Raw genomic sequence first — 11,720 nt, forward strand, 5'->3', positions numbered from 1 at the left:
TGGGGATGATCAGCCATGATCACATTGAATGGCGGTGCTGGCTCGAAGGGCCGAATGGCCCACTCCTGCACTTATTGTCTATTGACCCGTTGAGTTACTCCAGCACTCTGTGGCTACCTATCCCGTCCCTCTCCTTTTCTGAGTCCTCCACTGCCGGACAATCGCTGACTTTCCGTATTCCCAGCACCGGCTGCTGGCCACTGTCATCACGAAAAGGAAATACAAAACTTCTCTTCAAATGAAAACAAAAATCTTTAATCCTTTTTTTAATTACATTACAAGTTTGAATAATTTAAGGTCGCCATCCATCTCCAAAGATGGATTTGACAAAGTGGAATACCGTAATAATTTATTTTTTCTCCCAGCTGTTTTAGGATGCAAATGAAGTTTCCAAACAGCAACAGAAGAGATAAAGTATAAAATATATTGCACTTAAAATAGAAAGTGATGGGTTTGTACATTGGTTGAATATGGGGGGGAGGGGAGGGGTTGCTAAATGTAGCTAGTCTGACGTGGTCACTGGAGAGAGCTGGGTTGGACATCCCCTGCTTCTCCAAACCCCCGTGTGCACCTTGTCCAATGTCCCGAAATATTACAACTCCTCTCCTAACTGGGAACAGTGGATAGTTTGGAGTAACAGGCGATAATAAATAACAATTTTCTTAATATAAAAATACAGAGGAAAGAAAACTAGAATTTTTTTTCAGCGGGTCGGGCAGCATCTGTGGAAGGAGAAACAAAGTATCTTCCACCTGTATCGTGTCGGTCTCCCATCAGGTAGAGAAGTAGGTTTGGAGAGGCACAAGGAACTGCAGGTGCTGGAACCTCAAACAAAACACAAAGTGCTGGAGGAACTCAGCAAAAAAAAGGCGGCATCTGTGGAGTGTGTGGGAAGGAACTGCAGATGCTGGTTTACACCGAAGATAGACACAGAATGCTATCTCTGGAGAAAAAGGAATGGGTGACGTTTGGGGTCGAGATGTCTGAGTTCTTCATGTCTGGAGAAGGGTCTCGACCCGAAACGCAACCCATCCCTTCTCTCCACAGCTGTTGCCTGACTCACCGAGTTACTCCAGCTGTTTGTGTCTCTCTACCGTGGACTGCTGAGTTCCTCCAGCACTTTGTGTTTTCCTCGGGTTCCCAGCATCTGCAGTTCCCGGTGGTTCACGACAGAAGAAGGAGTCCCTCTAACTGAAGGGAGACAGTCAGGTCCCAGCTGAAAATTGGTTCGTCTATTCGCCGTTGATTCTTCCTTCCCATATAGATGCTGCCCGACCCGCTGGGTTTGTGTTGGTCCACACGACGTTTCAGATTGACATATTTTCTCTCCCCATAATAACACAAGTCTCAGGAAAAAGGGGTTTGGCAGACAGATTTGCGCCTCTCGGGGGAAAGGCTGTGTGTGGGGGGTGTGGGGTGGAAGGTGAAAACTATTTGGGGAAAGGCCAAGTGAAATAGGCTGTCCCCAGGTACCGTTGCGTTTGTCAATGTGAAGTCCTTGTTGCAAACGCAACCCCCCCGGAGTTGTTTAGCCCTCGTCACTTGCCGGGCTTGGCGTTGCTGTTGCGTTCCGTGGCCAGCGGGTAGACAGCACCGGGGAGGGTCGGCGTTGAGCCCCTGGAAGAGTCCTGGGAGTCGTCATGCAAACTCCGCCGCTTCTTAGCTTGAAGCTGCGAGACGCCGAGCTTGCCCGCTTGGGTGGGCTGGAGCCGGGGCTGGGGGCCGCTGCGCCCGGGGGTGGGGGTGGGCGAGGGGCTGGCGCCGGGGGTGGGGGGGCGGGCGAGGGCGGGGGGGCGCTGGCCGGGGGGGCGAGGCGGGGCGGGGGGCTGGCCGGGGGTGGGGGGGGGGGGGGGGGCGCTGGGCGGGGGGGGGGGGTGGGCGAGGGGCGCTGGCCGGGGGTGGGGCGCGAGGGCTGGGGGCCTCTGCGCCCGGGGTGGGCGGGGGAGGGCTGGGGGCCTCTGCGCCCGGGGGTGGGCGAGGGCTGGGGGCCTCTGCGCCCGGGGGTGGGCGAGGGGCGCTGGGCAGGGGCAGGGGCTGGCGGAGGGGGCTTCTTCTCGTCCTCCTCCGAGGAGATGGAAGAGGAGGAGGCGAACGAGGTGCAGGAAGAGCCAGATACTGACACAGACGGGGTGGTGGACGGGGAGCTCCTGATGGAGACCAACCCCGAGTCTTCGGCCGAGACCTGCGACTGCGAACTGGCGGAGCTGGTGGCCGAGACACGCCTGGTGTAGTTCACCTGCAGCTTCGCATTGTCGTCCCCATGGCTGGTAGATGGACAGTATCTGGTCGCGGTAAGTTCGCCTCAACACCGGCTCGCACGGCTCCGAGATGCGAGGGGTGCCTTTGCGTGGCGCGGGCGTCACGATGCGGGGAGATGTCTTAGCTCGCTCCTTGCCCTTGGAGGGCTCCACCTTCCTGTAATGGAGACAGTCGCGGTGAACGTCTAGGTGACCCGGAAAGCAACGACCCGCTACTCCCTGGGACGCCCGAATGTGACCACCATGCCCACATCTCCAACCTCTATCCATGAACCACCCTCCCCGCATCTCCAACCTCTCTCCATAGACCACCATGTCCACATCTTAAACCTTTCCTCCGTGACTCCCGGCAGCCTGACCAAGGGAGATGGTGGGGAAAAAACTGAACCCAAGCAGGCTGCAGACCATTAGGAGAGAAGTGTTTAAGAGGGAACTGCAGATGCTGGAGAATCGAAGGTTACACAAAAAAGCTGGAGAAACTCAGCGGGTGCAGCAGCATCTATGGAGCGAAGGAAATAGGCAACGTTTCGGGCCGAAACCCTTCTTCAGACGTCTGAAGAAGGGTTTCGGCCCGAAACGTTGCCTATTTCCTTCGCTCCATAGATGCTGCTGCACCCGCTGAGTTTCTCCAGCTTTTTTGTGTAACCATTAGGAGAGAAGTCTCAGGGGAAGAGAACACCACGGCTCCTCTGAATGTCCATAGTTTAGTTAAGCTTGGAGATCCAGCACGGAAACAGGCCATTCGGCCCAACACCGACCTTCGATTTGAAAAAATATTTTTTTAGAGATGCAGGGTGAAAACAGGCCCTTCGGCCAGCGATCGCCCCATCCCCGGGCACCATCCTACACACTGGGGACAAATTACAATTACAATTTACAGAAGCCAATTAACCTACAAACCTGCAAGTTGACAACATTCTTCCTGGAGCAGGGTGACCAAAACTGGATAGAATACTCCAGATGTGGACTCACCAACGTCTTGTACAACTGCAACATAATATTCCAACCTCTATACTCACTACCCTGACCGATGAAGACCAATGTACCAAAAGCCTTCTTGCCCACCCTATCTATCATTGACTCAACCTTCAGAGAACTATGTGCTTGCACTCCTGTACCCCTGTGCTCTACAACAGACCCCAGGGCTCTGCCGTTCACTGTGAAGGTCCACCCCTGGTTTGACTTCCCAAAATGCGACACCTTGCACTTATGCGGACAGTCCGCATGTGGAATATTGTGTGGGAAGCAACTGCAGATGCTGGTTGAAATCGAAGGTAGACACAAAATGCTGGAGTAACTCAGCGGGGCAGGCAGCATCTCCGGAAAGAAGGAATGGGTGACGTTTTGGGTTGAGACCCTTCTTCAGATTGATGTCAGGGGAGTGGGCGATCCATCCCCTCCCCTTCCCGGTTCTCCCACCAGTCTTACTGTCTCCGACTACATTCTATCTCTGTGCTGCTCACATGCGTGTCAGGGATTAGGGCTAGTCTCCTTCGACCGGTCCGTTCACAAGCTACTAATATCTGAGGAACCGGAAAAAAGGATACCCTGATGATATTTCTACTATGATTGGTTCACATGCTATAACCAATCTACAAGTCTGAAGAAGGGTCTCGACCCGAAACGTCACCCTTCCCTGCTCTCCAGAGATGCTGCCTGTCCCGCTGAGTTACTCCAGCATGTTGTGACTGCCGCCCAACATGTCCACATGTGCACTGCCATGTGCGTTGAAACTGGGAAGCTAGACAAGTTACTGGGAACCTGTACATCTGTACCTGGGCTGCCTCCGGTGACATACGTTGACGATGCACTTGACCCCAGCCATGAGGAAATGAATGAAGGAGATCAGTATGGTCCAGACGCCTTCCATGAAATGTCTACTGCAAGGCACCAAGACATCGATACTGCGTTATTTACCAGACACAACCCTCCCCCTCAGAACATTCCCCGCAGTGTCTCCTGCGCGGGAACGTCCTTTTCCCGAAACTCCTAACCCTGGAAGAGGATAATCAAGGTCTCCCCCACTGGCCACAGCATTGGAGCTGGATTATTTGCTTAAAGCCGACTGGATCTTCTCACTGGGTGAGAGACATAAGCGACTGCAGATGCTGGGATCTTGGAGGAACTCAGCGGGCCAGGAAGTATCTGTGGGGAAGTGCGCAGATGGCGTTCTGGGTACAGGCCTTTCCTTGGACTGGAAGGACATTGCGCAGTGCTAGCAAGTCCGGGTACGGAAACTTGAAGAAAACTTCCTCAAAGAGTAGGGCATCCATTGGAATCATAGAGGGGAAGCAGTGGGAGGGAACTCATGTTGGAGAGAGGAGGAGGACTTCTTCAAAGTGGGAACACTTTTGAGGAGATTTCATAGAGCTGTTGAAATCTGGAGAAAAATACGACACAAAGTGCTGGAGGAACTCGGCATGTCAGGCAGCATCCGTGGTGGGGAATGGAAAGGTTATGATTCGGGTCGGGACGTTCCTTCAGACTCCCACTGAGGGACTGGGTCACGGGGTCACGAGAACCCACCCCAAACTCTGTGGGCAGACAGCCAATGTCTTCATACAGTGGCTTATGTGGGCGCCAAAGGTTATCGGGAGAAGACAGGAGAATGGGGTTGAGTGGGAAAGATAGATCAGCCGTGAAATGGTGGAGTAGACTTCATCGGTCGAATGACAGAATTCTGCTCCCATGACTTATGACCACAGTTCTCTCCGATCCGAAACCAGTCAAAGAAAATACTTGGAACAAATGAGGAAGTATTTTGCGTTCCATGCAAACCCCGGCCCCCGGCCTCCAAAGATGTCATGACACAGAGGCAATCTCTTCACAAAAGGCAGCAGTGGTTGTAGGAATGGCTGGACCCCTTGGCATGGGCAGGTGGGCAAAGGTAGTAAAACGCGAGTGGGACCCTTGGCTTGTAAACAAATGGAAAGTGCCCTCTGAGTTCCCCCAGCACTCTGGGTGCAGAAAGCATGTGAAGGAATCGAAAGGCAGACCGGGTAGGATTTTGTGTGGATCAGGCGCGTCCCACTCAATAACTCACGTGGATCTCTTCTCCGCATTGATCGGCAGTTCTGTTCCTGTGATCGCTCGTCTGGCCCTCCGAATGACCGCAGCTACAGTGTAGAGGTTGTCTGAAAAACACTACACATTAGCCATCTACTCCTCCCGATGGCTGACCAAGCCATGGGTCAGCTGTACGTCAATGGAACTGCCCATGCTGGTTTACAACCGAAGATCGATACAGAATACTGGAGCAACTCCGTGGGTCAGGCAGCATCTCTGGAGAAAAGGAATAGGTGACGTTTCGGGTCGAGACCCTTCTCCAGGCGGAGAGACGGGGGAGAGGAAAGCTAGAGGTATGAATAGGTGCAAAAGAACAAATGAATGAAAGGTGTGCAGAAGGACAAATCAAAGCCAGCAACGTTAACCAAGGAAAGATGGAGCCCACAATGCTCCATTGTTGGCTGAGGAGAAGGTTGAACTAAGCAGGACAACAGTGAAACCAGTAGGCTGACTAGGGTGGGGGAGGGACAGAGAGAGAGGGGGAAAGCAATGATTACGAAGTTAGAGGCATCAATGTTCATACCGCTGGGTTGTACCCTGCCCTGGAGAATACGATAGGTGACGTTTCGGGTCGGGACACTTTTTCAGACTGATTGTCGGGGGAGGAAGGGAAAGAAAAGCTGAGAGACAGGATGGGGCAACCTTCGGTTTCGGCCCAAATCTCCTTCGCTCCATAGATGCTGCTGCACCCGTTGAGTTTCTCCAGCATTTTTGTGTACCTTATAGTTCAGAGGAGATCTGGTAAAGACTTTTTCTCACTCGGAGGGTGGTTCAATTTAGAACACACTGCTTCAGATAGGTACTCCAAGAACATGAGTGACCATCTAGCCTGGAAGGTTACAGATCAAATGCCAGGGGATTAGCATCGGGTTCGATCCTGACAGCGGATGCTGTTTGTATAGAGTCCGGACTCTCCCTGTGACCTGCGTGGGTTTTCTCCGGGTGCTCCGGTTTCCTCCCACACTACAGAGACCACGGGGTGTGATCTCAAGAGCGATACAACGTGGTGAAGTGTGGAACTTGTTAAATGGCTTGGGTGGAGGAAGAGGGCAAGGGGAAGATTCGGTGGGTAGTTTAGTGTTGTATCTCTAAACTAAACTACACTGAACCAAGTGACAAGGTGCTTGCTTACCTTGAACGACGCCATGCTGGTACTGAAGAGCTGGCCTCAGTACGTACAGATTGGTGCCCTTTCCAGTGATGGTGTAATAAATATTCATACAAATCTTCCCCGCCTTTTCCCTGGTGTAGTGGTGATGACCTTCAAAAATAATATATATATTTTTTTTTTTCCTCCTCTCCATCCCCTTTTACCTTTTCCCCGGCCTTTCTTTACTATCTCACGAACTAACACGATCATCACTGCTTATGATACTCCTTTCTTTCGGCTTGTTTTCCTCATCTCGGTCCTACAAGATTTCCCCCTTACCCTTAAACTGTGACCCATATAACCATATAACAATTACAGCACGGAAACAGGCCATCTCGACCCTTCTAGTCCGTGCCGAACACATATAATCTCCCTAGTCCCATATACCTGCGCTCAGACCATAACCCTCCATTCCCTTCCCATCCATATAACTATCCAATTTATTTTTAAATGATAAAAACGAACCTGCCTCCACCACCTTCACTGGAAGCTCATTCCACACAGCTACCACTCTCTGAGTAAAGAAGTTCCCCCTCATGTTACCCCTAAACTTCAGTCCTTTAATTCTCATGTCATGTCCCCTTGTTTGAATCTTCCCTACTCTCAGTGGGAAAAGCTTTTCCACGTCAACTCTGTCTATCCCTCTCATCATTTTTAAAAACCTCTATCAAGTCCCCCCTTAACCTTCTGCGCTCCAAAGAACAAAGCCCTAACTTGTTCAACCTTTCTCTGTAACTTAGTTGCTGAAACCCAGGCAACATTCTAGTAAATCTCCTCTGTACTCTCTCTATTTTGTTGACATCCTTCCTATAATTAGGCGACCAAAATTGTACACCATACTCCAGAATTGGCCTCACCAATGCCTTGTACAATTTTAACTTGTTCTGGACTTCCCCAACATCAGGAACAATCTTCCTGCATCTAGCCTGTCCAACCCCTTAAGAATTTTGTACGTGTCTATAAGATCCCCCCTCAAACTTCTAAATTTAGCAAGTACAAGTCGAGTCTATCCAGTCTTTCTTCATATGAAAGTCCTGACATCCCAGGAATCAGTCTGGTGAACCTTCTCTGTACTCCCTCTATGGCAAGAAAGCGTCTCGTCTGTAGAAGTGTCTCGACCCGAAACCTCACCTTTTCCTTCTATCCAGAGACGCTGCCTGTCCCGCTGAGTTACTCCAGCGTGTTGAGTCAGTGAGCTGAACTTGGTTCCCCGGATTTGGGCACCAGAGCAGAGTTTGCCTCTACTCCCCGACACAGACCCACAGCCCCAAATGAGACGAGACTCACACTTACCAATTTCTATTTTGAGCAAGTCTGGCAGAACGATGCGCTTTGTTTTAGAGACTTGGCATTTTTTGGTGATGCTGCAAAGAAAAATGTGGTCAGAACACACAAGGCCGAATCAAGAGTTTCCTGGATATTTCTGCTTCATACTTTTGAGACCGCAACTGTATGACCATTTGACCTTTCATACCCATATGTTCAAAGTTCATAAGTCATAGGGTACAGATTTAGGCCATTCGGCCCATTGAGTCATCTACGCCATTCAATCATGGCCGATCTATCTTTCCATCTCACCCCCATTCTTCTGCCTTCTCCCCGTAACCTTTGACACCCTTAGTAATCAAGAACCTATCCATCTCCGCTTTAAAAATACCCATTGACTTGTCCGCCACAGCCCTCTGTGGCAACGAATCCCACAGATTCACCACCCTCGGACTGAAGCCGTTCCTCCTCATCTCCTTCCTAAAGGTACGTCCTTTTATTCTGAGGCTGTTCCCTCTGGTCCCAGACGCTCCCACTAGTCCCACCATCCTCTCCACATCCACTTTATCCAGGCCTTTCAAGATTCGGTAAGTTTCAATTAGTTCCCACCCACCCCCACCTCCCCCCCCCCCCCCCCCCCCCCCCCCCCCGTTCCTCTCATCCTTCTCAGTTCTTTGAAAGAGTGTTCCAAATTATCCCACTTTCTCATAAATTTAAGGAGCAGAATGAGGCCATTCAGCCCATCAAGTCTACTCCACCGTTCAATCACGGCTGATCTATCTTTCCCTTTCAACCCCATTCTCTTGCCTTCTCCCCATAACCTCTGACACCCATACTAATCAAGAATCTGTCTATCTCTGCCATAAAAATGACATTGACTTGGCCTCCATAGCCTTTTGTGGTAATGATTTTCACAGATTTCCCTCTTAACCCCTTATCCTCTCTTCGCCCCATAAGCCTTGACACCCTTACTAATCAAAAGTCTTCTTCATTACTTTCCATTAAGAATGACCTCTTTCCAAATATTTATCTAATTCCGTCATGAACATAGAAATATAGAAAATAGGTGCTGGAGTAGGCCATTCAGTCCCAGATGGCTGACCATCCAGAATCAGTACCCCGTTCCTGCTTTCTTCACATAGCCCTAAGCACTATATCCAACCCTCTTTTGAATACATCCAATGAATTGGCCTCCACTGCCTTCTGCGGCAGAGAATTCCACAGATTCAAAACTCTCTGGGTGAAAAAGCTTTTCCTCATCTCATTCCTAAATGGCCTACCCCATATTCTTAAACTGTGACCCCTGGTTCTGGACTCCCCCAAAATGGGGAACATTTTTTCCTGCATCTTTTCCTGCATCTGTCCAATCCCTTAATAATTTTATATGTTTCTATAAGGGCCCATTTTTCCTTCCAAATTCCAGTGAATATAAGAGCAGTCAATCCATTCTTTCATCATATGTCAGTCCTGCCATTCCAGGAATTATCCTGGTAAACCTACACTGTACTCCCTCCACATTACCGGTGGACCTTCTGAGATTGGATGAAATATTTTACAGTTACTCACTGAGCAAAGTAACAAGCTTCATCGGTAAGCAGGAGCAAGATGTCCAGATTCTGCCTGTGCCATCTCTTCCCCCTGAAACAAGAAATGAACAGCAAGGGCAACAAAACAATGAAGAGATTGGCAGAAAGGCAGAGAAAGTGCAGCCCCTCAACTTCTGAAAGAAGTGGAAAATGCTGGTGATATTCGTGAGGTCAGGCAGCAACCGTGGAGAGAGAAACAACCTTTGACTGAAAAGGTTGGAATACCGCCATTGTTTTAAGTTTATTTTAGTTTAGTTTAGAGATATGGCGCGGAAACAGGCCCTTCGACCCACCGAGTCCGCGCCGACCAGCGGTCCCCACACATTAACACCATCCTGTACTAGGGCCAATTAACCTGCAAGCATGGACGTCTTTGGAGTGTGGAAGGAAACCAAAGTTCTCGGGGAAAACCCACGGGGAGAAGGTAAAAACTCCGTACAGACAAGCATCCGTAGCCAGGATCGAACCCGGGTCTCCGGAGCTGTAAGCGCTGTAAGGCAGCAACTCTACCGCTGCGCCACCGTGTCGCACAGAGTTGCAGAGAATGGGGAGGGTGTCAAGAGAGTGAATGGGGGGGTGGTGACCATGAGGGAAAATGGATGACACAGGTTGCCAATGGTGGTGAAGGTATTAAAGGCAACAAATGAGTCCAGTCGAGGTGCAAATAAGGAAGGATGAAGGAGGGTACAGGAGGCAAGGTGAGGGGATGATAAAGAATACTGCTGCAAAACACAACCAGGTCAGGGAGCATCCTCTCTGGACCAACCTCGCCCATTTCCCCTTGATCTCTGTCCTAGCATAAACATTCCCCTTCTTCTCTTTATCCCAACCACTCTTCTCTGTAATTTCAAACAAGCCTGCATTCGAACCTTTACAATTCTAATGAAAGGTCAGAAACTCGAATCCTCAACTCTATTTCTCTGTCCACAGTTGCTGCTTGATCTGTAATAGTCTGACGAACATGGCTGTTTCTGTAGGTACAATTCCAATTCCCCTTTAGACTTTAATTTGGCGATTCAGCATGGAAACAGGCCCTGCGACCCACCGAGTGTGCGCCGACCAGCGGTCTCCCCGTACGCGAGCACTATCCTATACACGTTGTGGCCAACTTACAATTGACAGAAACCAATTTTTACCAAAGCCAATTGACCTACAAACCTGCACGTCTTTGGAGTGTGGGGGGAAACCGGAGCACCCGGAGAAAACCCACATGGTCACGGGGAGAACGTACAAACTCCGTACAGACAGCACCCGTAGTCAGGATCGAACCTGTGTCTCTAGTGCAGTAAGGCAGCAACTCTACCCTGCACCACTGTGCCATCCCTGTGCCGGACTTGATGTCAAGAGGAACTCACTCACTACAAATATTTCACACGACACAAACTCGCAGCCATTTTTCCAAAACCCATGGGATTCACTTGAACTTGTAACATCAGCTTGTGGTGGTTTGTATCGACATACAGCATGGAAACAGGCCCTTCGGCCCACCGAGTCCACACTGACCGTCCATCACCCGTTCACACGAGTTCCATGTTATCCCATTTTCTCATCCACTCCCAACGCACCAGGGGACGATTTAGAAAGCCGATTAGCTTACAGGCGCTCATGTCTTTGGTATGTGGGAGGAAAATGGAGCACCTGGAGAAAACCCACGCGGTCATGTGGAGAACGTGCTAACTCCACGAAGACAGCACCCGAGGTCAGGATTGAGGTCAGGGAGGCAGCCATGCCATTGTGCCTCATGTTCACAGTTACAATTGCAAAACCAACCTCACGTTTTCATCAGGAGACTCATATTCTAAAGTAACTCTGTTAAAAAATATTAGTTTTGGTTCATTTGAGGCTTTTGTCGCCCCTCCCAACTCTCAGTATCACATCATAAACAGTTTATCTTGCCGCGAATATGACAGTCTTAACTTAACACATTCTCTGTAACACCCTGAACCTAATCTGCTGATATTTTCAGGCAGCATTTTTGTTCATTAATGAGGCGCAGAATATCACAGAGTGTTATAGAGTCATACAGTGCGGAAACAGGCCCTTCGTCCCAACTTGCCCATGCTGACCAACATGTCCCATCTACACTAGACCCACCTGCCTGCGTTTGGCCCATATCCATCTAAACCTGCCCTACCAATGTACTTGGTCATCCAATCAGTCTGAAGGAGGGTTTCGGCCCGAAACGTCACCTATTTCCTTCACTCCATAGATGCTGCTGCACCCGCTGAGTTTCTCCAGCATTTTTGTGTACCTACCAATGTACTTGTCTACATGTTTCTAACAATGTTGCGATAGGTCCCGTTAATATCATAGAAACATAGAAACATAGAAATTAGGTGCAGGAGTAGGCCATTCGACCCTTCGAGCCTGCACCGCCATTCAATATGATCATGG

The 11,720-nt window shown here is 50.0% G+C and overlaps 1 protein-coding gene across 1 annotated transcript; it reads right to left on the reverse strand.

The window, feature by feature from the left end:
- Nucleotides 1–1,538: 1,538 nt before the first annotated feature.
- Nucleotides 1,539–6,397, reverse strand: LOC129713282 (uncharacterized). Its single transcript, XM_055662232.1, has 4 exons — nt 5,302–6,397; nt 4,034–4,138; nt 1,881–2,415; nt 1,539–1,796 (listed from the first exon to the last, which is right to left on the reverse strand). The coding sequence occupies exons 2-4, from the start codon at nt 4,126–4,128 to the stop codon at nt 1,539–1,541; spliced, it is 888 nt and encodes a 295-aa protein (XP_055518207.1). The 5' UTR covers nt 4,129–4,138; nt 5,302–6,397.
- Nucleotides 6,398–11,720: the final 5,323 nt, after the last annotated feature.

This window comes from Leucoraja erinacea, chromosome 35 (assembly GCF_028641065.1).
Source record: "Leucoraja erinacea ecotype New England chromosome 35, Leri_hhj_1, whole genome shotgun sequence".
NCBI lineage: Eukaryota > Metazoa > Chordata > Chondrichthyes > Rajiformes > Rajidae > Leucoraja > Leucoraja erinaceus.

Bases quoted from the DNA above. Each gene is read 5' to 3' on its own strand.
- LOC129713282 (XM_055662232.1), bottom strand. From the start codon at position 4,128: ATGGAAGGCGTCTGGACCATACTGATCTCCTTCATTCATTTCCTCATG. The intron at 2,416-4,033 runs GTACAGATGTAC...TCTCCATTACAG, and splicing joins TGTCACCGGAGGCAGCCCAG to GAAGGTGGAGCCCTCCAAGG. The intron at 1,797-1,880 runs GCCCACCCCCCC...CCCCCCGGCCAG, and splicing joins ACCCCCGGCCAGCGCCCCTC to CGCCCCCCCGCCCTCGCCCG.